Source organism: Coenobita brevimanus, chromosome 112, assembly GCF_032717465.1.
Source record: "Coenobita brevimanus isolate Jiangsu-jjx chromosome 112, ASM3271746v2, whole genome shotgun sequence".
In the NCBI taxonomy this organism is placed as follows: domain Eukaryota; kingdom Metazoa; phylum Arthropoda; class Malacostraca; order Decapoda; family Coenobitidae; genus Coenobita; species Coenobita brevimanus.
Genome location: NC_137065.1, coordinates 32,829,164 through 32,855,906, shown reverse-complemented (window position 1 = coordinate 32,855,906; position 26,743 = coordinate 32,829,164). Strand labels below are relative to the sequence as shown.

General features: G+C 46.5%; 1 protein-coding gene across 1 annotated transcript in view; it reads right to left on the bottom strand.

Annotated features, from left to right (window-relative positions):
• Positions 1-799: 799 nt before the first annotated feature.
• The window catches only part of LOC145418153 (homeobox protein engrailed-1a-like), a 37,961-nt gene continuing 12,017 nt past the window's right edge, over positions 800-26,743 (bottom strand). Inside the window, exon 2 of the mRNA XM_080286675.1 lies at positions 800-1,119. Within this exon, the coding sequence (XP_080142801.1) occupies positions 800-1,119 (320 nt within the window). The remainder of the gene's footprint in view (positions 1,120-26,743) is intronic.

Sequence of the window (26,743 nt, the reverse complement as noted above, 5' to 3'; positions counted from 1 at the left end):
TCATGTTCATAATTAACCCTTTCAGTTCGAGGACTTATACAGGGTGGTGCAAGAATAACGCAATACAGTATTTCGTGTGCTCTGTGTACGGCTGTATGATGTACTCTCTACAGCTCTCTGCCTCCTCTTTACAATTTGCTCTTTTACGTCCACTGATTGCATGGCTGTTTAGTACTATCATGAGGCTCTAATGTCACCTCCACTCCTCGCAAAAGCTAACTGAGCCGTCCCAAGAGTACACGAGACAGGAGAGGGCTATATCTGGACTCCCCTGCCTTTTGGTTCACGCCAGAATCACACTGAAAGGTTTGTAACAGAGCTTCATTACTCTGATACTCAATTATCATCACTTATGACCCTAATTATCACTTTATATCCCCAATTATCATCCATCCTGTTCTTAATTATTCCAGAAATATTACACAGTCCTTGGGTCAGAATTAGTTGCCTATAATCAGCCTCCTAATCAGGTGACCTCAATAAGTTCCTAATCACCCCTGACCCCAATTAACACACGTAAGGGTCACCCACTTTAAGAGGTATTGTGGTGTGATTATGCAGTACACGCCTTGAATTATTATGCTTTACCAATTAACTTGCTAATCACTCCTGTAATCACCCTTTGACCCTTAATTAGCACAAGTAGGGGTCATCCTCTTCAACAAGGATGATGGAGTACTTGCTAATCACCCCCGTAATCACCCTTTGACCCTTAATTAGCACAGGTAAGGGTCATCCTCTTCAACAAGGATGGTGGAGTACTTGCTAATCACCCCCGTAATCACTCTTTGACCCTTAATTAGCACAGGTAGGGGTCATCCTCGTCAACAGGGATGGTGGAGTGGTTATAGAGTCCCTGTGCCATGAGATGTGCGGCCAAACCACTCTTCTGGCCAGACGCCTTCTTTATCTTGGCCCTTTTATTCTGGAACCAAATTTTGATCTGGGACTCGTTCAGGCCCAGGTCCCTCGCCAGGTCCTGTCGCCGCTTCTCAGTGAGGTATTTGTTCTCCTCAAACTCCTTCTTGAGTCTGGCCAGCTGCTCCGAGGTGAAGGCGGTGCGAGGTCTCTTCTCTTCGGGGTTGCGGTCTCGCCGTTTGATGCGACGAGAACGAGGACCTGAGGGGGCGGGAGAGAGATAAGGTGAGAGGAAGAATGATAATGAGACAAAGGAATATCAGAAAAATTATGCGAACTTTATATTTCACTGAACTGTCATGAATACGGAAAGATTCTTGTAAGTAGCAATATACCTACTGATACCTCTACTTAAGTAGCTATATACCTACTGATACCTCTACTTAAGTAGCTATATACCTACTGATACCTCTACTTAAGTAGCTACATACCTACTGATGCCACTACTTAAGTAGCTATATACCTACTGATACTTAAGTAGCTATATACCTACTGATACCTCTACTTAAGTAGCTACATACCTACTGATACCTCTACTACTACTACTCACACTACACACTTGTCGCATGCTTCAGTACTTATTACTATTAACGAGATAAAATTATTACATATATACTCACAGATATATTGCATACACATTCTCCACAGCGACAGACACGAAAGGCAGTGAGAGACAGGGACAGAGACAGACAGAGGGCGATACAGAATGACAGGAGACACGAAAGGACACAGCGACAAAGACAGCCAGAGAGAGAGAGAGAGAGACAGGAGGGCGGCCAATGGAAGTCTTCACACCCACAACCATGATTCTAATCTGGCCACCACCTGACAGCTATTGACAGCAGGCGCCAGGCGTCCTACAACCACCCCCCCTTCCCCTTTTATGTCCCCTCCCTTCCCCCCCCTCTATCTAGTCACCCCTCCCCACCCATCCTCACTCCTCATACTCCCCTACCCATATTTCATAACTTCACATTTCCAGTTTTCTATAGTCATCTTCCAATTCTTCTCCACATTCTTCCTCCTCCCAGTCCTCTCACCCTTTTATCATTCCTCTTCCCTCACCAACCCCCCAGATCAACTCTCCATCCCTATCTCCCTCTAAATGTCTCCTCCCCATGCATTCCCCTCACCTTTCCCTCCTTCCATAACCATTTCCACATTCCCCTCTTTTCCCTTCTATAGTTGTACTCTCCCCACTTCGATCCGCATCCACACACGTCCCCTTCCTGTCCACACGTCCAAAAATGATCCCCCTTCCCCGTCAAATTCCACGCCTAATAATCCACTACTATAATTACTCCACAGGCTCACCCACCACCCACAACCCTCCCTTAACCACTTCAGTTCAATGTTGTAAATTTCCCTTAATCCTAGTAACTGATGATTAGATTAAACCCCACTCGTACTGAAGAGGTTAGGTAAATAAATCCAACTCGTCCCTCCAATTCAAAATACCTTTCTTAAGCTGAATAAAATCGTCTGAAAAAGACAAGCAAATAAAGAAAAAATCGTCCTCGGAGTGAAGTGGTTGATGCTGTGTCATGCGAGCACTTTTTCTGGCAACTATTCCCAGGCGACTCGATATTGGTGGCGACTTTTCTGCGGTTGCTGGCGACTTTTCCTGGCGACTAGGAGGCCTTGTATGATTTTTTTGTAAGTTGCCTGGAGACTGTCACCAAGAAAAAGTTGCCAAGAGAATGTTATCAGCACAAAATTGCCAGGGAGATGTCGCCAGCAAAATAAGATCGTGTGACACAGCCTTTACATACACCCCTACACCCTGCACACCTCAACCTTCACCCTAGCCCTCAAACCTCTCTACATACACTCCTCTCTTACGTATAACTCACTATTTCTCTCCCCACCTTTCCTACCAATCCTTTCTCCCATCCACACCCCCCTCTTACATATACCTACCCCTCTCTTACCCCCCACTCAGCCCTCTCTCACAAGCACAACAGCCCCCCACCCCACCCCAGACCTTTCCCCTACCCTATGTTTTTTTTCTCACACTGCAGTCTTCCTCTACATACCCCTCAAACAATGCTTCCTGCCATACACGCCTCCTTCTTACATGCACCCCTTACCCCTCACCCCCACCCTTACACAGACACACACACACACACACACACACACACACACACACGCTGTCATTCCTACCACCCTTTCGACATTTCATCTCTTACACACTACTCTCCCTCCCTCCCCTCGCCTCAATACTTCCCCCTCCCTCACTGTCTCCCTCCCCCTCTCCAACCCCCTCCCTCCCTCCCTCCCCCCACGTCAACATAACCCCCAACTCGACACAGGGACCCGTCATCCCGTCATTTACGCAAGCCGGAGTTAATAGGCGACTATACGATCACCACACCAATACCTTATGAGCTTCGCATTTCAATGGGTGGGGGGGAGGGGAATGACACAGCTGCGGTTGTGGGGGTGGGGGGGATTGTGGGAGGGGAGGACTGAGCTGGGAGGAGGCTGGAGGAATGGAGGGATGTGGTAGTAGGGAGAAGAGAAGGATTATTGCAAAGTGAGAGGGATTGAGGGAGGGGAAAGGGGATTGAGGAATTGTTGGTTACAGTAGGGATGAGGGGAGATGGGATGAGGGATGAGGGGAGAGAAGATGAAGGATAAGGGGAGGGAAGTATAAGGATGAAAGGAAAGAGGGGAGGGGAATGTATACGGAGGGGTGAGGGGAAAGAAACAGAGGGGTGAGGGGAGAGAAACAGAGCTATGAGGGGAGAGGAGTAGAGATGAAGGGCGAGGAATAGAGGTACGAGGGGAGTGTAGTAAAGGGATGAGGGGAGCAATGTAGAAAGCTGGGAAGAGGTGGAGGGTGAAGGGAAGCAGAGGGGTGAGGAGCAGAGAGAGGCCAGGGGAGAAGAGAGGGGAGAGAAAAGATGCGAGAGGAAAAGAAAAGAAAGGCGTAGGGAGGGAAAGGAAAAGGGAGTTAGAAAAGGGGCGAGAGGAAGAAGAAGAAAGTGAAGCGATAGATTTTGAAGAAGGAAGAGAAGAAATAAGCACGTGAAATATCAGCTGGGAGAGGCGAAGGGAGAGGAAAAGCAAGGAAGGGAGGGGAGTGGATAGGAAGAAATGGGTGAGGGGAAGGGAGAAGGGAGGAAAATGGAGGAGAGAAGTGAGGAGAAGAGGAGAGGGAGAGAACTGGAGGAAGGAAGGAGGAAATGGAAAGATGATAAGAGATGAAGCAACAGGCCAGTGAAAGGATTGGACTGAGGGAAAGAGAGGAAGGCACAGGAGGAAAGGGGTGAAGGGAGGGACGAGAGGAACAGGGAAGGGGAGAAGAGGGGGAAGAAGAAGGGAGGGAAGAGGGGGAGGAAAAAAGGAAGTGAAGGGGAGAAAGGAGGGAAGATGGGAGAGAAGAGGGAAGAAGGAAGGGAAGAGGTGAGAGAAGAGGGGAGAAGGGAGGGAAGAGGGGAGAAGGGGGAGAATAGGGTAAAAGGGCGAGGAGGGGAGATTACTGTCATAGCGTATGGGATTTGTCTTTTATTTGCACTGTGAAGAGGACGTCACGTGTGGCTACGGATGGCGGTAGCTGTGGTAGGGATTGTGGTGAATGTGGTGAGGATGGTAGCACTGCTGGTGGTTGTGGTGACTGATGTTGGTGGTGGGGATTGCGGTAGGATTACAGTATGATTGTGGTAGTGATGGTGGTGGTTGTGGTAGGGACTGTGGTGGAGACTGTGGTACTGCTGGTGGCTGTGCTGATGCTGGTGGTGGGGATTGTGGTAGGGTTACGGTAGGACTGTGGCAGTGGTGGTGATTGTGGTAGTGGTGGCGATTGTGGTAGTGATGGTGACTGTGGTAGTGGTGGCGATTGTGGTAGTGGTGGTGATTGTGGAAGTGATGGCGATTGTGGTAGTGGTGATGATTATGGTAGTGGTGGTGACTGTGGTAATGATGGTGATTGTGGTAGGGTTACGGTAGGATTGTGGTAGTGGTGATGACTGTGGTAGTGGTAATGACTGTAGTAGTGGTGGTGATTGTGGTAATGATGGTTGGTAGTGGTGGTGATTGTGGTAGTGATGGTGACTGTGGCAGGGTTACGGTAGGATTGTGGTAGTGGTGATGACTGTGGTAGTGGTTGTAATTGTGCTGGTAGTGGTGATTGTGGTAGTGGTGATGACTGTGGTAGTGGTGATGACTGTGGTAGTGGTTGTAATTGTGCTGGTGGTGGTGATTGTGGTAGTGGTGGTGATCATGGTATTTTGGTGACAAGTTTCTTCCTCTCCCCATCAATCTTTCCTCCTCTCAGTTAGTTTCCTCCCTCCATCTCCCCTTTTCCTCCCTTATTTCCCCTCACACCCTCCCTCTCCCTCCTCTCTTCCTTCCTTCTCCACTAATCTCTTCTCCACACTCATTTCTCCTTCCCTCTCTTCCTCTCATCTCCCCTCAACAACCTCTACCTCTTTCTCTCCCCTTCCTATCTTTCCTCCACTCTTTTCCTTCTTCCTCCTCCCCTCCTTCTTCCCTCTTCCTCCTCTTCCCTTTCTTCCCTCTCCTCTCTTTCTCTTCTCTCCATCACTCCCCTCGCTAACGTCATCCTTTCCTCTCCCCTTTTCCTCCTGGTCCCCTCTCTTCTCCCCCTCCATCTATCCTCCCCTTTCGTCCTCCCCTTCATTTCTCCTCCCCCTTTCCTCCCTCTCTCCCTCCCTCCCTCTCTCATCTGGACTGTACGAGGCAAGAGGAGGATCATCTCTTGCAATTTATTCCGTCTCACGCAAGAGTATAACCCCCCCCTCCCCCTCTCTCTCTCTCTCTCTCTCTCTCTCAACATTTACTATCCTTGTCTTATTGATAGTCTATTTTTTTTTGTATTTTTTCCTTCCACCTTCTCCATCACTTTCTCATCATTCTCTCCCCTCTTCCCTCACCTCCCTCCTTTTCCCCTCCCTCCTCCCTCCAGTTCCCCTTTTTCATCACTCTTTCCTCCCCTCACCTGCCTCCTCTTTCCCTCTTCCCTCCCCCCTTTCTCCCCTCACTCCCCTCTCCCTTTTCCCCATCCCCTTTTCCTCCCCTTGTCTCCCCCTTCTCATCGTTCTATCTCTTCTTCTTCCCTCTTCCCTCCCCCTATCTTCGCTCCTCCTCTCTCTCTCCCAATCTCCCCTCCTCCCTCTCTCTATCTCCCCGCGTCCCCTCACTCCCCCTATCTCTCCTCCCCTATCTCCCTCCCCCTATCTCCCCTTCCTCCCTCCCCCTATCTCCCCTCCTCCCCTCACTCCCCCTATTTCCCCGCCTCCTCTCCCTCCCTAAACCTCCCCGCCTCCCCTCTTTCCCCCTATCTCCCCTCCTTCCCTCCCTCACCCTATCTCCCCTCCTTCCCTATGTCCCCTCCTCCCCTCCCTCCCCGTATCTCCCCTCCCTCCCCTCCCCTCTTTCTTCCCTGCGAGATGGGATAGGCAAATTATAGCGGTAGAGTGAGGACCATTACCCGGCTTATCACCCCCAGCAGCTGAGGGGAAAAATGAGGTGTGGTCTGATAAGAAAAGATGGGGGTGAGGGGAGACGGGGAGCTGAGGGGAGAGGGAGGGGGTGAGGGGAGACGGGGAGCTGAGGGGAGAGGGAGGGGGTGAGGGGAGATGGGGAGCTGAGGGGAGAGGGAGGGGGTGAGGGGAGATGGGGAGCTGAGGGGAGAGGGAGGGGGTGAGGGGAGACGGGGAGCTGAGGGGAGAGGGAGGGGGTGAGGGGAGATGGGGAGCTGAGGGGAGAGGGAGGAGGTGAGGGGAGACGGGGAGCTGAGGGGAGAGGGAGGGGGTGAAGAGAAGGATGGAGAGGGGAGAGAGAAGGTGAGGGGAAGGAGGGAGAGGGGAGAGAGAGGGTGTGATGGGAGATGGGGAGCTGAGGGGAGAGGAAGGAGGGGAGAGAGAAAGGGTGAGAGGGAAAGAGGGAGGAGAGAGAGGGTTAGAAGGAACAAGGGAGGGGAGAGGGAGGGAGGGTAAGGGAAAAGAAAGGTTAAGGGGAAAGGAAGAGGAAGGGAGAGACAAGGAATGATGGGGTGAGGGGAGACGGGAGCTGGGGAGAGGGGAAGGCTTGAAGAGGGAGTGATGGACGGGTAAAAGAGGGGAGAGTGAGGGGTTAGAGAAAGGTGTGTGGAGGAAAGGAGGGGAAAGAGAGAGAGAGAGAGAGAGAGAGAGAGAGAGAGAGAGAGAGAGGAAGAGGAAATAAGCGGTGAGGGATGGAGAGGGGGAAGGAGGTAGAGGGGCTGGAAGAGGGGAGTCAGGGGGGAGAGGGGAATGTGAGGGGAAGGAGGGAAGGAAAAAGAGAGAAAAGCGAAAGAGGAACAAGGAAGATGAGGGGGAGGAAAGGGGAGGAGGGAGGTTATGGGGAGAGGGAAGGTGGGGGAGAAAGAGTGAGGGGAGAGGAGAAGGAAGGATGATAGGGGGTGAGGGAGGAGGGAGGGAGGGGGTGAAGGAAAGAAGAGTGAGGGGAGAGGAGGGAGAAAGGGGGATGAGAAAGAGAAGGGGGAGGCAGGGGGAAGAGGTAGAGAGGGAGGGAGAGGGGAGGGGTAGGGTAGGAATAACAAAAGAGGGGAAACAGAGGGGTGAGGGGAAAAGGAGAGGGATGGGAAGGAGGGGAAGATGGGGAGCAGGGTGGATGAGAGGTAGAAAAGAGGGGAGCGGGGCGATGGAGATGAGAGGAGGGGAGGATGGTGGGGTGAGGGATGGGGAAGGGAAAGAAGAGAAGGAAATGTGAAAGGTAGTCTTGCTTCTCTCTCTCTCTCTCTCTCTCAGTTTTTCTGTTTAGACTTTCAACATATAAACCTTCATTTTCTATCTATATATATTTTCAGGAATAGCATATTATTTTTGGACATAACTGCACTGAGAGAGAGAGATAGAAAGAGAGAGAGAGGGAGGGAGAGAGAGAGAGAGAGAGAGAGAGAGAGAGAGAGAGAGAGAGAGAGAGAGAGAGAGAGTGTGTGTGTGTGTGTGTGTGTGTGTGTGTGTGTGTGTGTGTGTGTGTGTGTGTGTGTGTGTGTGTGACGCGCCGTGTTGAAGTGCGTGAAATGCTAAACACTGGGCAAGAATTTCATTACTGCTTCACCCGCTGTACTGTACTGTGGTGGGGGGGAGGGGGAGGCGGGGAGAAGCAGGGTGAAAAGATGTGATGAAGGGTGTGAGGGGGGAGAAGGGGGAGGGGAGGGAGGTGTGGAGAAAGAAGAGGAAGGAAAAGGAGGGATGAGGAAGAGTAGGGGTTTGGGGATGAGGAGGGTAGGGGAAGGAGGGGGATGTGGATGGGAGGAGAGGTTGAGGGTGGGTGAAGGTGATACGGGGTAAAAAAGGGAGAGGGGAGATTGTATAGGAGAAGAGGGGAGAGGGTGGAAGAAAGCGAGGGGAAGAGAAGGGGAAAGGAAAGGGAGGGGAGGGGAGGGGAGGAGAATGAGGGGAGAGGGGTTGAAGAAAGCAGAGAGAGAGAGAGAGAGAGAGAGAGAGAGAGAGAGAGAGAGAGAGATGGCCACATAATAAGATAAAACAAAAGGAGGAAAGAAAAAAACAGATCTAGAAGGAAGATTAAAGAGAGAGAGTAAAGAAAAGAGAAGGACTGAGAGAGTACGAAAAAGAGAGACAGGAAAAGAAAGGAGGAGGAGAGGAAAGGACAGGCGGACAGACAGACAGACAGATTAAGCGAGGCTCGACAGTTCATCCTTCACAATAATCCCAAGGCGACGTGACCAGGGAAGGAAGGAAGGAAGGAAGGAAGGAAGGAGGGAAGGAAGGGAGGGAGGGAGGGAGGAAGGAAGGAAGGAAGGAAGGAAGGGAGGAAGGAAGAAGCGTGGGAGTGTGTGAGAGAGAGAGAGGACAGGAAGAGAGGGAGACACGAAGGGAGGGAGGGAGAAAGGGAGGAGAGGAAGAAAGGAAGAAATGTGGGTGGATGGATAAATGGATTAAAAGGGTGAGGAAGTGACAGGAAAAGTTGGAGGGATAGAGGCTGAGGTGGATAGATAAATGAATGGATGGTTGGAACGTCTCTCCCTCCCTCCCTCTTCCTCCCATCCCTATCCTTCCCTATCTATTCCTTTCTTCATCATCCTCTCCCATGTTCTTTCCCTTCTTTCCATTCCTTCTCTGTGTCCTAGCTATCCTCCTTCTCCCCTTCCTTCCCATCTCTCTCTCTTTCTCTCTCTCTCCCCATTCTCCCTTCATTTCCACTCTCTCTCTTTTCCCCTCCCCCTCTTTCTTTCTCCCCATTCTCTTACCTCCCTCTCTCCTTCCCATTCCCCTGTCCTTCCACACTCAACCTTCTCTGTTCCTCCATGTTTTATCTGCCTTTTCCTCTCCCCTGTGTCCTTCTCTTCCCTCCCTCCTTCCCTTCTCTTTTCTCCCCTCACCCCTCCCTCCTACCCTTCGTTTTTCTCCCCTCACCCTCTGCCTCCCTCTCCCCTACCTGACCCCTGTCGACCTAATACGGGGTCAGGTCACTCTGTTAAGTAATTACAAAGAGTCCTAATGGAATGGATCCCCTAAACTGGACCAGAGGAAGAGGTGGGGGGAGAGGGGGAGGAAAGAAGGGGGAGAAGGGAGAGGAGGGATGAGAGGAGGGAGAGAGAGGGGAGGAAGGGTGAAGGGAAGAGACGAGCAGAGTGAGGGGAAAGATGGATGAGGCTGAAGGAGACAGGAGGAAGAGGGGAAGGAAAGTGTAAGAAGTGGAGAAGCAGCTTTAGGATAAAATTAAATAAAAAATAAATCTTGTCGCGACATTACAAAAATAAAACAAAGAAAGTAAATTCGTTTCGATGGTGTTGATGATGGTGATGATGATGATGATGATGATGATGAAACAGTAAATCCACTTTGTTTCGATGATAATGATGATGATGATAGTTGTGGTGATGACGATGATGATGATGATGATGATGACGACAGATTTTCCCGTAAACTACAGTTAATATTACAAGAGAAAGTAACCACTGACAAAAGAAGTTCCTGTACTTTCCAAAAAATGCATCTTTGTTTGCAAATTATCCAAAACTGTCTTGTAATTCATCTTGAGAGTATCTGGCGACTCTCCCTCCCTCCCTCTCTCTCTCTCTCTCTCTCATGCTCCTGCCCCCCTCGCAAAATGGGTGGGTGCTGTCAAGGAAGATTATTTCTGATATCGCTAATTACTCCTGCGTGCCGCTTATTGCAATCCGCCCCGCCCTCATTATGATAATTGCACCCCCCCACTCGTTTTATTGCGGGGGATGGAATTATATCGGGGGGTTACTAATCTATCGGTTGAATTTAGGGTTATATAGGGTGAATCTGGCACTTTATCGGTTGAATCTAATGCTTTATCGGGTGAACTGAGCGCTATATCGGCTGAATTTAGTGTCATATCGGTTGAATTTACGTCAAGTCGGTTGGATTTCGTGATATATCGGCTGAATTTAGTGTCATATCGGTTGAATCTACGTCATGTCGGTTGGATTTAGTGCTATATCGGCTGAATTTAGTGTCATATCGGTTGAATCTACTGTCATATCGGTTGGATTTAGTGCTATATCGGCTGAATTTAGTGTCATATCGGTTGAATCTACGTCATATCGGCTGGATTTAGTGCTATATCGGCTGAATTCAACGTTACATCGGTTCAAATACGTGCTATATCGGTTGGAGATTGTGCTGTTTGAGTTCACTGCCATATCGACTGTGCTGAATGAAACACAAATTTAATTCAGCATTATATCAGGTGAGTTCCGTGTTCCATCGGCTGAATTTAACGTTATATCGGCTGAATCCTTGTTATAGGTCTATCATCTGAGTTTGGTGCTATTGCCGCTGAGCTCTATCGGGGGTGAGAGCCATATCGAAGGAGTTAGAAGTAAAATCGGGCGAGTTCAGAGTAAAATCGGGCTAGTTCAGAGTAATATCGGGTGAGCTGAGAGTAAAATCGGGCGAGTTCAAAGTAAAATCGGGCGAGTTCAAAGTAAAATCGGGCGAGTTCAAAGTAAAATCGGGCGAGTTCAGAGTAAAATCGGGCGAGTTCAAAGTAAAATCGGGCGAGTTCAAAGTAAAATCGGGCGAGTTCTGAGTTACATCTGTAAAATATAAAGCCATATATACAGTATTATAAAGGAATATATACATGATGAATATGTCGTGTGTGTGTGTGTGTGTGTGTGTGTGTGTGTGTGTGTGTGTTAAGTACACACGTGTAAGTATAAACGCGTGAATATGCAGAGATCATACATGCGTGTGCGTATAACATATCCTTGAGTATACTGTATACTCGTATGACATCAAAATACAGTATATACAATACACTCATGATACACCAGCCTAATAATATGAATATAATCAGGCTGTATAATTTACCTGGGATTATCAAGCCTAATATAATTTTCCCTTCCACAAACACCTGTGATTTCGAAAGACAAACACGAAATCACAAATATCACGGATAAAATGATGACGAAAATTATATCTGTCGTCTTTATTGTTAGGATAAAACGCACACACTTACACACGCACATACACATGCACACACATACGCATACATACACACGTACATATATACTAGTACGTACATACAAATATATAAAGTAAACACATACAAACCTACACACATCATGTCAACCCCACACACACACACACACACACACACACACACACACACACACACACACACACACACACACACACACACACACGCACACACACACACACACACACACACACACACACACACACACACACACACACACGCACACACACACACACACACACACACACACACACACACACACACACACACACACACACACACACACACACACACACACACGCACACACACTTCACAGGCAAAAACACAAATTGGTACAAAAACAGAAAAAAAAAATCAAAATTAGCACAAATCAGAGAGAGAGAGAGAGAGAGAGAGAGAGAGAGAGAGAGAGAGAGAGAGAGAGAGAGAGAGAGAGAGAGAGAGAGAGCAGGAATTATCGCCCAAGAATCACATCTTTGCAGGTAACAATCAAATTAATCACACCCGCTAATTACAGGTAGATCGTGAAAGTCACCTAATTTAATCTACCTTAACCTCACACATTCCCAACTAATCCTAACTTCACCTCACAATCAGCCTTTAACACATATAAATAACTACAAGATCTTACCACCAACCACTATCCTATATTATCCAACACTCTGATATCTTTCCAACATTATTGCATCTTTCCAACACTATATTTCCAACACCATTTTCGCTTTCCACCACTGCCATATCTTCCAACATAAAAAGGATCTTGGCAGCAAACACTCTCAGTTATTTCCAACACTCTTATATCCTTCCAACACTGAGATATTTTCAGCCCAAACAGACCTTTTCCAACAACCACACTAAATCCTGCCAACACACACCACCATATCCTGCCAACACACACTCCTGCCCTTCAGATTTCCACCCAGTTTGGTCTGTTTTTCGCCGAAGTACTGATCCCTACGTCACCGCCACACACACACACACACACACATAATTTGCTATTCTCTTTTTAGGTAGGCTATATATGTCTGTCTGGCTGTCTCTCTCTCTCTGCTTTTCCTTCCCTCTGTCTCCCCAGTGTCTCTCTTTCTCTTAGTTCATCCTACAATCTCTCTCCTTCCCTCCATCTCTCAATTCACCCCTCTATCTCTTCCCCTCACTTAATATTCTTCCTTCCATCTCTCATCCATTATACCTACCTCCCTCCCTCAATATATTTCTTTATCTCTCCCTCTCCCCTCCTTCCCTCCATCTCTCCCTCCCTCCTTCTCTCCATCTCTCCCTCCCTCCTTCTCTCCATCTCTCCCTTCCTCCCTCGCTCCATCCCTCCCCTCTCTCTCTCTCTCCTCCCTCCACCTTCATTACTGTGGCGTATTGAGACGGTGGGTCGCCCTGAGTTCCTACTTAACTCTTGGTTTTAATCAACAACTCTACACTCTCCCCTCCCTCCCTCCCTCCATCCATCCATCCTCCCCTCCCTCCCTCCATCCATCCACCCTTCCCTCCCTCCCTCTCTATCTTCCATCAATTCCCTCCCTCCCTCCATTTATCCCTTCATCCATCCATCCTTCCCTCCCTCCCTCTCTATCTTCAGTCAGTTCCCTCCCTCTCTCATCCTTGCTTCCTTCCTTCCCACCATCCATTTCTATATTCCATCAGTTCCCTTCCTCCCTCCATCCATCCATCCTTCTCTCCCTCCCTCCCTCCCTCTCCATCTTCCATCAGTTCTCTCCCTCCCTCCCTACCTACCTCTATCTTCCAACACTTCCCTCTCTCCCTTCCTATGGACATGGAGAGAGAGAGAGAGAGAGAGAGAGAGAGAGAGAGAGAGGGGGGGGGAAGGGAAGGAAGGTAAAAGAGAAGGGGAGAAAAGTGAAATAAGAGGAGAGGGGAGGAAGATGAAGAAAAAAGGGAGGCAAATGGAAGGGGGGAGAGAAGAGGGAGAAAAAGGGAGGGAGTGAAGGGAGGGAAAAGTTTGGAGGGAGGAAGGGAGGGAGGGAAGAAGGGAGATAATGGAGGGAAAGGGAGGGTTGAATGTGTAAGGCCCTCATGAAATCTGCTTTAGTGTTGATTGTCCTAACCTTATTGTGCGCAGCAGGGGTCTCTCTCTCTCTCTCTCTCTCTCTCTCTCTCCGTCTCTCAATCCTCCTTTCATCTCTCTTCCTACTCCCTCTGTCTGTCAATTTTACTTCCTTGTATCACCCACAATTTCCTTTCCCTCCTCTCCCTCCTTCCCCCTCTCCCCTTCTTTCCCTCCTCATTCTCTCCTTCATTCTGCTTGTTCCTCTCTCTCTCTCTCTCTCTCTTTCTCTCTCTCCTCTTTATACACTATTTGCATTTCTTCTGCCTTCCTCCCTCTCTTCCTAAATGCAGTCTTCTTTCACATTTCTTGGCTCCCTTCTTTCTCCCACCTCTCTCTCTCTCTCCTCTTTATATACAATTTGCATTTCTTCTGCCTTCTTCCCTCTCTTCCTAATTGCGGTCTTCCTTCACATTTCTTCGCTCCCTTCTTTCTTCTCTCTCTCTCTCTTTCTCTCGTCTCTTTATGCACTATTTGCATTTCTTCTGCCTTCCTCCCTCTCTTCTTAATCGCAGTCTTCCTTCACATTTCTTGGCTCCCTTCTTTCTCCCCCCTTCTCTCTCTCTCTCTCTCTCTCCCTTTTAAACTTTCCTACGTTGCCCAGTTACTTCTATTTAACCCGTCGTAGCCGCGAATTAAACTGTCAAGAGCCACAAAATTACCACGCGATTATAAGATTAGCAAATCCCTTTTTAGAATACCCCTCTCCTCCCCCCCCAAACACACACAAACAACAACCAATTACCACTCCTTTCACCGAGGTTTGAATCCGGCCAATTAGGTGCCAGAAGCCTTTGAATCCGGCCAATCAGGTGCCAGAAGCCTTTGAATCCGGCCAATCAGGTGCCAGAAGCCTTTGAATTCAACCAATCAGGTGCCAGAAGACTTTGAATTCAACCAGTCAGGTGCCAGAAGCCTTTGAATCCGGCCAATCAGGTGCCAGAAGCCTTTGAATCCGGCCAATCAGGTGCCAGAAGCCTTTGAATCCGGCCAATCAGGTGCCAGAAGCTTTGAATTCGGCCAATCAGGTACTAGAAGCCATTGAATTCAACCAATCCGGTACTAGAAGCCTTTGAATTCGACCAGTCAGGTGAAAGAAGCTTTTGAATTCGGCCAATCAGATGCTAGAAGCCTTTTAATTCGACAAATCTGGTGTCAGAAGCCTTTGAATTCAACCAGTCAGGTGCCTTTGCATTCGATCAGTCAGATGCCAAAAGCCTTTGAATTCGGCCAATGAGGTGCTAGAAGCCTTTGCATTCAGCCAATCAGGTGCCAGAACGCGCCTGATGGAGGGACCTCTTCAAGCGGTGGCCCCGATATTCAGTTAATTCTGCTACCGAAAAAAACTTATGTCTCTGAACCCCCTTTCTCTCAGCTGCAGTCCACCGAGTTTACGTCCAGATCAGCCTGGGGCCACAACAGCAACAATAACATCAACTCCATGAACCACAAGACTAATGAACAACAAATAAATAAATAAAATAAAGGAATATTCAATCGGACCAATCAGCAACAAGAAGCATTCAAATCCAGCCAATCAGCACCCATAACCCCCCAACCGTCACCACCCCCGCCGGCCAATCACAGCGGCGGGAGGCCCCTGGGATCGACCAATGGGGGCGCCGCGTGCTCACCTGGCATAAAACACAGGTTAATTACTTGACAAAAGGAGAAAACCACCTTGGCTATTAATAAGACGAGCTACTGACACTCGCTGCGGACAGGGAGCGGTCGCCATTTTTAAGTCATCATGGTCGTTGGCTAACCGTTCTTTCTCTCCCTCCCTCCCTCTCTCTCTCTCTCTCTCTCTCTCTCTCTGTCTTCTTCGTCTCCTTCATTATCTCCTTTTTTGTATATTTTTTCATCCCTTACCTCGTTTCATCATCATTTTTTCTTCCCACTCTCTCTCTCTCTCTCCCTCTCCTACTTACCTGCCTCTTTAACCTTAATTATACTCTCCCCCTCTGTGTATACTCTTCTTTCTTCCCCCCCTTTCATCATCATCTTCCCTCTCTCTCTCTCTCTCTCTCTCTCTCTCTCTCCATTTCATTTATCCCGCCTTTTCATGTCCTCATTTCATTCACTGCATCATCATCATCATCATCATTAATCTCATTCCCCCCTTCTCTCTCTCTCTCTCTCTCTCTCTCTCTCTCTCTCTCCCACCCTCTTTTCTCCCCTCTTCCTTAATTATCTCTCCCTCTTTTTATATTTACCTGTCTTTTCGTCCTTCCTTTCCCTCCATTATCATTATAATTATCATCATCATTATCTTCCTCCTACTTCTCCCCAACTTTCTCCCCATCTTCCTTCTCAGCTACACCTCCCCTCCCCTCCCCCTTCTCTCTCCTCCCCATTTCTCTCCCTTCCTCTCCACTCCCGCTCATTCCCCCTCCCCAATTAAGCTAGGGACAGGTAAACAATTCACTTCTCCCTTCCCCAACTCACCTGAGGGGAGGGGGTAGGGAGGAAAGGAGAGGGAGAGGGAAAGGGGGATTTGCTTGCACTGAACTACGATTGCTCTCTCTCTCTCTCTCTCTCTCTTTCTCTCTCACTAGTTTTCACTCTCCTCTCACTCCCTCCCTCTTTCTTCATCTCTAAAATTCTACCCTTTACCCTTTCCTTCCCCCCCCACTCTCTGTCTGTCTGTCTGTCTGTCTGTCTGTCTGTCTGTCTGTCTCTCTCTCACTCCTTATTTTACCCAGCAATTCACAAAAAGTTGATGGACACCCGAGTTGAGCAAGGCTGACGTTAATGAAAATAAAAACCAAAATATAACAGTCGAAAAAATGGGTTGACACGAAATAATAGGGAAAAATAGGAATATGACATTAATAGATAACGAATTATTATTAAAGGCAGCTTAAAATGACCTGACGTTAGTGAAAATGGAAATCTGTAACTCAAAAAAATGGGGTGACACGAAAAAATAGGAAAAAAATAGGAAAAAATATGAAAAAAGGACAATGGCATTAATATATAACCATAAATCAGCTGCCCTGAACAAAATCTTTCGCCATATTTAACGTTGCTGTAAAATTTGCCAGATTGTGTGGAATTAACCGAAACACAACCCTGATTTAATATTCCGAATCCGGCATTTCTCTCTCTCCTAAATCCCATCTCACGGCCGCGAGACACGTCAGGCCGCGTTAACGCTGGGGTGATATATATAACGAAGGCCTTAAATCAGGGTTATGTTATCGAGAGGAAGAAGGATATAATTAAGGGTATATTCCACGGTTCGCGACCCGTATTTAGCGACCAGACGAAATAAGGTCCTTAAATACGGGGCTGATTTTTTTTTTCTATTTTTTTTCCGTGCTCTAAAATTAGGTCCTTCATTATGGATTTTTTCTTTTGTTTTTTTCGCTATAAAATTAGGTTCATCATTAAGAATTTATTTTTTATATTTCTTTTTTTAATCTCTTTAAAATCAGGTCCTTCATTACGGGACCAACTTTTTTTTTTTTTTTTTTTTGATTTTTTCTCGCCTTAAAATCAGGTCCTTTAATATGGATTTTTTCTTATTTTTTCTTGTTTTTTCTCGCCTTAAAATTAGGTCCTTTAATACGGATTTTTCTCTTATTTTTCTTGATTTTTTCTCGCTTTAAAATCAGGTCCTTTATTACGGATTTATTTTATTTATTGGATTTTTTTTTTTTTTGCCTTAAAATTAGGTCCTTTACTACGGATTTTTTTCTTATTTTTCATTGTTTTCTTCTTGCTATAAAATTAGGTCCTTCATTAGGGATTTTTCTTATTTTTTCCCTCGCTTTAAAAGTACATTCTTTATTAGGGATTGTTTTTTAGTTTCATGTGTTTTTCCTTGCTTTAAAATTGAGTTCTTTAGTACAAGGCTGATTTGTCTTTTTTTTTCTTGTTTTTTCTTACTTTAAAATTAGGTCCTTCATTACGGATTTTGATGTTTTTGTTTTTCTTGTTAATTCTTATTTTTTGTTTTTTCTTATTTTCTTGTTTTGTATTTTTCTTATTTTTCATGTTTTTTTATTTTCCTTGTTTTTTTCTTATTGTTTTTTCTTTTCATGTATTCTTTTTTTATTTTTTCTTAGTTTCCTTGTTTTCTATTTTTCTTGTTTTTCTTATTCTTGATGTTTTGTCTCATTTTCCTTGTTTTTCCTTATTTTCTTGTTTTCCTTGCTGTAAAAATTCATCCCAGCAAGAATACGGTACAACTGACACAGCGAAGGAATTAACGGAGTGAGAATATAATAACGAAAGCCGTAAATCCGGGTTATGTTATCGACACAGGACCATTAGTGATATATATGGTTCGTGACCCGTAATTAGGAGAGAGAGAGAGAGAGAGAGAGAGAGAGAGAGAGAGAGAGAGAGAGAGAGAGAGAGAGAGAGAAATTAACCCTTTCCTTACGACGATTTTTAAACGGTATGCTTTTTAATTCCAGACAACGAGTAACAATATCTATCTGTCTGTCTATCAATTTATCTATTTATCTATAAGCACAAAAATCCCCCCCTTCTCTCTCTCTCTCTCTCTCTCTCTCTCTCTCTCTCTCTCTCTCTCATTTGCTTATCCATGTATGTCAATCTATCTATCTGTCAGTCTATCTATCTATCTATAAAAACAGAAATACCTCTCTCTCTCTCTCTCTCTCTTTCTTTCTCTCTCTCTCTCTCTCTCTCTCTCTCTCTCTCTCTCTTTCTTTCTCTCTCTCTCTCTCTCTCTCTCTCTCTCTCTCTCTCTCCCTAAAAACAATCACTTTACGCATCTTGGCCACTAAATGAAATTGTCTGGGCAAGAGGGAGCTAAGTCCATCCCCTCATTAAAGACGAAATTCCCTACCTTCCCCTATATATCCCTCGCCCTTATTGCCTTCAGTGGGGGAGGGAGGGAAGGGAGAGAAAGGGAGGAGAGGCAAGGGGAGGGGGGAGAGGGGAGAGAAGGGGAGGGAATGGGAGAAAGGAGGATGGAAAACTTTGATAGGGAAGACGGGAAGAATGAATGCAAGAAGGGAGGAAGAATTGAGGGAAGATGAAGGAAGATGTTCTGAAGGAAGGAAGATGAAGGAAAAAATGAGGGAGGATGAAGGATGAAGGAAGGAAGGAAGAACAGAGGAGTGGAGGGACACAAACTTCATTAAGAAAAAAGCAAGAATGAAGGAAAAAAGGAAGGATGGATGAGTGAGGTGGAAGGCGAAGGAAAGAAGGAAGGAAGGAAGGAAGGAGTGAAGGAAGGAAGGAAGGAGGGAAAGAAGGAAGGAGAGGAGAGGAGAGAGAGAGAGAGAGAGAGAGAGAGAGAGAGAGAGAGAGAGAGAGAGAGAGAGAGAGACCCCAGCCCCTCTGACAACCAGGGTGAGGGGAAAAACAAGTGACAATCGGTGGTTCATTGTCGTGGAACTTGTGAACCCGATTGCCCTTTTCTCCCCTCTTTATTCCCCTCTCTCCCCTCTCCACTCTCCCCTCACCCTCCTCTCTCCCCTCTCCCCCTCCACCGTCATTTCCATTCGCTTTCCTCCTCCATCTCTCCCTCTTTCACTCCCCTTCTCCCTCCTTCCGACTGTTTTTTTCCTTCTTTACTCCCCTCTCTCCCCTCCCTCCCCCCCACCCTCCTCCTCTTTCTCACCTCCCCCTTTTCACACCCTCCTCCCTCATTTTCTTCCTTTCTCTTCCTTTTTTCCTCCATCTCTCCCTTTTTCATTTTCCCTATTCTCCCTTTCTTCCCCATATCCTTCCCTTCGTCTCCATCCTTCCTCTTCTCTCCTTCTCCCTCTTTCATACTTCCTCCTTTCTTCTTCCACCATCTCTCCTTGTGTCATATCTCCTTCATTCCCTCCTCACTTTCCTCCCTTTCTTCCCCTCGCTTCCCTTTCCCCTCACCTTCTTCCCCTCCCCCTTCTCTTCCTTTCCCCTCTTAATGCTCCCTCCCACCTCCCCATTTTATCTCCCCCTCCTCCCCCTTTCTCTCCCTTCATACTCACTACCTCCCTTTCTCCCTCCCTTTCCTTCCTCCTTCTCCTCCTCCCAAGCTTTGGAATTCCTCTACTTTACTCTTCCACTTTTCTCTTGACTTCCTTCATTGTCTCTCTCTTTCTCTCCCAGAGAGAGAGAGAGAGAGAGAGAGAGAGAGAGAGAAATGGAAGAAAAGAGGGATATGAAGAAGAGAATGGTGGTAGGAAGAAAGAGGAGAAACTCGGTGTAAAACAATCGAGGAAGAAGGAAGGAAGGAAGGGAGGAGGGAAGGAAGGGAGGACGGAAGGAAGAAAGGAAGGAAGGAAGGAAGGGAGGAAGGAAAGAAGGAAGAGAGGAAGGAAGGAAAGAAGGAAGGATGAAAAGAAGGAGGAAGGAGGGAAGGAAGAAAAAAATAAATTAGAGAGGAGGAAAAGAAGGAAAGAAAGAAAAGGGGGAAGGAGAGAGGGAAAGTGAGGGGAGAGGGAGGGAGGGAGGGAGGGAGGGAGGGAGGGAAAGGGGAGAGAGGTCAGAGGCAATGGAATGTTTATCTTTGCATAACAAAAGCGTGTGCATTTCAATCAAGTAGTTCAATCAACACAGCTGCCTTGGGGTAATTCTCTCTCTCTCTCTCTCTCTCTCTCTCCCTTCCTTCTGTCCATCCTTTCCTTTTCCCCATCTTTCAGTCCTTCCTTTCTCCTTCTCTCCCTCCAACCACCCTTCCCCCCACTTCCTCCCTCCAGTCTTTTTCTTTTTCTCCTCCTTTCCCTCTTTCTTACCCTCTCCCTTACCTTCCCTCCATCTCTTTCTCTCTCTCCCTGTCCTTTCCATCCCTCCCTTTCAGCTTTTCCCCTCCATCATCCCTCATCCCCTCTCCTCTCAAACCCCTGTTCCCCTCCCCCACCCTTTACCATCCCTTCTCTCTCCCTGTCTCCCATCCACCCCCTCCCTTCACCCTATCCTTTGCCTCTCCCTCTCTCTCCTCCCCCTCCCACCCTCTCTCCCCTCTCCCTCCCTCTCTCCCCTCTCCCTCCCTCTCTCCCCTCTCCCCTCTCCCCCTCCGCCAAGAGTTCAGCCACTCGAAAGGAAAATGTAATTGACTCTGGCCTCACCAAGAATTCCAATGAAAACAAGATTCTGGCGTTATTCTACTCGCTCCAGGCCACTCTCTTTGTTCCTACCAGAGAGAGAGAGAGAGAGAGAGAGAGAGAGAGAGATTAACTACGGTAAAAGAAAATGAGATGGAGAGCGACGAAGAGAGAAAAAGAGAGAAACTAACAGTGAGAGGCACTAAAGAAAAAAAAAAGAGGGGGAGGTTAGCTATGAAGAAAGAAAAAGAAAGTGGGCCTGAGAGAGAGAGAGAGAGAGAGAGAGAGAGAGAGAGAGAGAGAGAGAGAGAGAGAGAGAGAGAGATTTTTTCCACTGCTATTCTAATTCTTCGAGAGGGGGAGGGGGGAAGGGGGGGGAAGGTCATGCCTGTTACTGAGTTAATTTGGCCTGTCTCCGTCTCCTACTTTCCTCCATTTTTTCCCTCCGTTTCCTCCATTTTTTTTCCCCTCCGTTTCCTCCATTTTTTCCCTCCGTTTCCTCCATTTTTTCTCTCCACCTCCTCCTTTGAGCTGGTTGTCTCTTGTATACACGAGTTCCGCGTAATCAACTCTTTGCAAACATTGGGCGGCCATTTTCTGCTTCTGGCATTTGGAGACTCCCTTAACACCATTTCCTTAGCGATTTATTTTAGTTTTATTGTCGTCGTTCACTAAACTCCTTTTACTCCTCCTTTAGCCTAAAAACCGCCACCTCTGCATCTTGAATATCACTGGAGTACTTTGCTAGTCACGAAGAAGTGCTATGGGAGGGATGTAGAGCCGTGGTATTGCCTTGTTCTGCCACTGAGCTACGTGAAACAAGCTGCAAAAGGACGAAAATCCGGGTTAAATCCCCTAACATCACTTGCTTGGCGATTTATTTAGGCCTTCATATCCTCTTCCATGGTACTCTCACCGATGTACGAAAAATTAAAACGAAATATAACGCGAAATTTAAGTGTGATGAGCGAAATAAGAATAGTAATTGTTGGATAAAGAGGTAACACAAGGGAAACTTCCTTTCTTAAGTTAGTTTCCATGTTTCCTCCCCTCCCCTCCCCTTCCCTCCCTTCCTCTCCCCTCCCCTCCCCTCCCCTACCCTTCTTACCCCTACCCCCAATTCCCTCCCCCACTTTCCCCATATCTCATTTCTCCCACTTCCCTCCCCATACTTCCCGTCCTTCTCCCTCTCCCCTCTTTCTCCCCTACACCATTTTCTTACCTCCCTCCTCCTTCACCCTTTCTCTCCCCTAATTCCCTTATCCATCCACTCCTCGTCCTCCAACCCCTACCTCTTCTCTTCATATCCTTCATCCCTCTCTCTCTCTCTCTCTCCAACCCTCCTCTCCTCCTTCACTACCCTCAGTCCTTCCTTCCTCTTTGGTGTAGAGCCCCCTTCACCTCCTCTCTCCCCCTCCCATTCACTCTCTCCATCTCCCCCCCTCCCTCCCACTGCAAGTACTTGGTTCTAGTGAGTTAATTAAACAGACCAGACAATTAAGCAAGAAGGGCGCAAGACGGTAAGGGCTAAGGGCTAAGGGTGTAAGGAAGGGAGGAAAAGAAAGGGAGAATGACAAAGGGCTATTGCTACACCCAGACTGCACCCAGACTACACCCAGACTATACACAGACTACACACTGGCTACACACTGGCTACACATCCAGACTACACCCAGACTACACAGACTACACTCAGACTTCACCCAGACTACACCCAGACTATACACAGACTACACCCAGACTATACACAGACTACACCCGGACTACACCCAGACTACACCCAGACTACACAGACTACACCCAGACTACACACACAGACTACACACTGGCTACACACTGGCTACACACTGGCTACACACTGGCTACACACTGGCTACACATCCAGACTACACCCAGACTACACAGACTACACTCAGACTACACCCAGACTACACCCAGACTATACACAGACTACACCCGGACTACACCCAGACTACACCCAGACTACACAGACTACACCCAGACTACACCCAGACTACACACAGACCACACCCAGACTGCACCCAGACTACACACAGCTTCGGGTCTCTCATCCTCAACCTCCATTTCTTTCAGCTGACCTAAATTTTTACTCCCACACAAAAGCATCTTATATTTGTTGCTCTTGTCTCCCAGCGGACGATTTGCCTCAGCTTCAGGGGAAATTCGGAGAGAGAGAGAAGGGTAATGAAGGCTGTATTTAACCCCTCTAGTTGAAAATGTCTCTCCTGAACGGTTTAAAATTGGTTGATAGTGACAAAAATGGTGAAAATTCGTCTATCTATCTATTGCCAGACGCCTTTAATCCCATTCGGGGTGGCCACAAACAAATCGCCTCCATGTCGCCCTGTCCCCCGCCATTTCGCTGCCCTTCCCCAGCTCACACCCTCCTCTCTCATATACCTGTCCACTCCATCCCTCCACCTCATCCTCGGCCTCCCCCTCCTTCTCCTTCCCTCCACCTCACTCACATATACTCTCCTTGTCAGTTTCTCGCTTTCCATCCCTTTGCACTAAACAAAATGAGCATAATTTGGCCAAGAATCTCAATATGTAATTATGTTTAAAATCTGGCTTACTTTTTTCCGGATTTCAGTGGACGCGATATATATATATATATATATATATATATATATATATATATATATATATATATATATATATATATATATATTGGCATCGTTTTCTTTACTAAAAAATGACCCTAAAGGAAGGAATAGTCAGAGAGATATGCAAAAAGAGATTATATATGTAGAGAGAGAGAGAGAGAGGGAGAGAGAGAGAGAGACAGGGGGGTAGAGGGCAGGGGTGAGAAGACGAGGGCTCCAAGTCGGGACAAATCGCTAGGAAAATCGACTTTCCACTTCTGGTTGGAGAGAGAGGAGGGCGAGAGGGGGAGGAAATGGAGGGGAAATGGAGCGGAGGGAGAGACGAGGGGAGAAAGGCAGGGAAGGGAGGAGGGAAGTGGGGAGGAGATGGAAGGAACATAAAGATTGGGTGAAACTGGCGACGGATAAAGCCAAGGAGAATGGAAAGAAATCTTGAAGAATATTTAAACTTGAAAGAAAATGAAGGGAATGGAGGAACAAACTGGGGGAGGATAGAGCAAGGGAAGGGAGGGAGGGAGGGAGGGAGGGAGGGAGGGAGGGAAGAGGGAAGGAGAGGGAAAGAATATAAAGTCTTGGAGATTTTGGAGAGGCGAAAAATTGAAAGACGGAAAGTGATATGAATATAAAAAGAAAAGAGGGGTACGAGGGGAGTGCTAAGGGAGGGAGGGTGGGAGGGAAGGACGGAAGGCGTGAAGAAGGGAGGGAAGGAGGGAGGGAGGGATGGAGGGAAGGAGTGAAGAAGGGAGGGAAGGAGGGAGGGAAAGAAGAGGGGGAGGGAGAAAGGATAAACTGGAGGAAATGGGGAGGGAATGAGGAGCGAAAAAATTATGTAAAGTGAGAGAGAGAAGAAAGAAGAGAAACAAGGGGAGAGAAGGAGGGAGGGAGGCAAGGGTAGGAAAGAAGAGAGAGGAGAGGGGAGGAAAGGGAAGGATGGAGAGAACATAAAGACTGTAAAAAGGGCGGAAGGGAAGAAGAGAGGAGGGTGAAAGATGGGAAATGACAAGATTATAACAATAAATTAGGTTCAAAACCAAACGGGGAGACGAGAGGTGGTGGTGGTAGTAGTGGTAGTAGTAGTAGTAGTAGTTAGAACCCCAGCTCATCTGGACGTGAACCCCGTGGAGTGCAGGCTTTACCACCATCCTCCTATCGGGTCTGGGGAGGGGGCTGAGGGACGTTTGCATAACCAGGCAGCCCCACCGCCCAGTCCTAACAGTGCCAACACGTGAAGGCGCCCCTCTCTAGCACCAGACCATGAAGACTGGATGAAATGAGGGAGGAAGGAGACAGAAATGGAAAAATAGTGGGGAAGAGGAATATGAAAAGACATAAAGAGAAATTCGAGCCACAAAATCGAGGAAAAAGACATCAGTAAGTAAAAATGAAAAAGGAAGAAATCAGAAATAAAGAAAAATACTGGAGTCAAGAAACAGGAGAAAATAAAATATCTTTGAAAAAAAAATATAAAGTAATGGACACACACACACACACACACACACACACACACACACACACACACACACACACACACACACACACACACACACACACGCAAAAATCCTGGAGAGCGACAAGAGACCACAAATCTCTCGACAATTACTGCACAAAATGAAAAAAAGAAAAAAATACACCAAAAAATTCATAATAACCGAAGCGAATATGCAAATTGCTAACGAATGCCAAGCCCAAAACATATATAAAGTGAGAGAGAGAGAGAGAGAGAGAGAGAGAGAGAGAGAGAGAGAGAGAGAGAGAGAGAGAGAGAGAGAGAGAGAGAGAATCAAAGACGAAGATAACAACGAAAAAATCTGAAACCAGGACGAAAAATTATGGCACTCAATACCATCTTAATTAAGGTATACAAGAAATAATTACAAAGGAATGAGTAGTAATTAGGGATACTAGCAACCAAGGAGTTTTATAAATATGATGAGGGTTATTAGTGTGTATTTTGACTTCACACTAATTAGCAGGGAGACTCAGGTGATTGTGGAGTCTGGTGGGCTAATTTGACTAGTAACCAAGGAGACTCATCCCCACCTAACAGCTCGGGTGAATAAGAAGTGTAGTTTGCAGGGTTGATTTGACTAGTAACCAAGGAAATTCATCACTGCCTAAGAACTAAAGTTCCTCGAATTTTCTCTCCTGTTCCATCAGCTGAACACACACACACACACACACACACACACACACACACACCTAACCCCACCGCATTCTAACTCCCAACCACAAAATCGTCACCACCCCCACCCCCACCCAACCCCCACCCCACCTCCCCCCACCCCATCACCCTCACCACTTTGGGACGTGCTATTCATAACTTTTCTTAATCAAAAAAGCATGTATAATATTGCTTAATGATATACATATATATATATATTTTTTAAATCCTACAGACACCAAAGACTTTAAGTAAACCCAACTTTCTCGTGTTTAGGACCTCTCTCTCTCTCTCTAACTAACTAACTAACTAACTTTAAAAAACGTCATGGTAATACAATGTCAATTTTGGATATTATTTACCCCTCAGTAAAAAAAAAAAAATAAAAAAAGAGAAGAAAGTATTACTTATATATTCTTACTTCTATATTAATTTTCCCATTCAAGGCCCGTATCCTCGAGGGTCAAGGAGGCTCCCCAACACCTCTTCCTTAGCGATTTATTTTTGGATATGGCTGGGTAAAAAAAATAGTGTACTTATTTTATGTAGATTTTGGCGATATTGTAATGGTTAAAGGAAGACAAGATATAGTGAAGTATGATAAAATAAATCGCTTAGAAAAAGGTGTTCGGGAGGCTTTAGGTCCTGGATGCAAAGGGGTTAATGAATGGTGTGTGCAGCTCTCCTCATTCGCCAAACACACACACAGTCACACAAAAATGCACACACTCAAAATTCTCTCTCTCTCTCTCTCTCTCTCTCTCTCCAGCAACAGAAATCGCTTGCAAACTGAGAAAAAATCGTCTGAAAATGAGAAGAAAAAAAAATTATATTTCATTTTTTCATCCCTAAAAATCTGGCCACGCGTTTCTTGCTACCCCCAGACGATTTCATGAAGCTTAGAGAGAGAGAGAGAGAGAGAGAGTTTAACACCCACCGCCAATCGACTGTCAAGCGAGAGTCAAATTTAACAGTTAACGCGAAAATTGAGTGTGAAGAAATGGCGATTTAAGAGAGGAAGCAGAATTGGCGAGAGAGCGAACTGGCGGAAGTTAGCTGATGAAATATCGGCGAGGGGAGAGAGAGAGAGAGAGAGAGAGAGAGAGAGAGTTCCTGGAAAACACGACACTAGAAGAAAAAAAAAAATATGCAGCCTCATCGAATTTCCTTCTAATTTAGCAAAAAAAAAAAAAAAATCAAAAAAGAAAAATTGGTTCCCGGAAAACATAAATAAAAAACTTAGGCAGTACAACAAAATAATTTACTGAGGCTAATAATAATAATAATAATAATAATAATAATAATAATAATAATAATAATAAATAATAATAACAATAATCTACTATTAATTAAGGAATAGAAATATTTATACAGTACAGAATTTGGTCGACGAACTACAATAAATAAAAATAAAAAATAAATAAATAAATAAATAAACAAATCTTCTCCCAA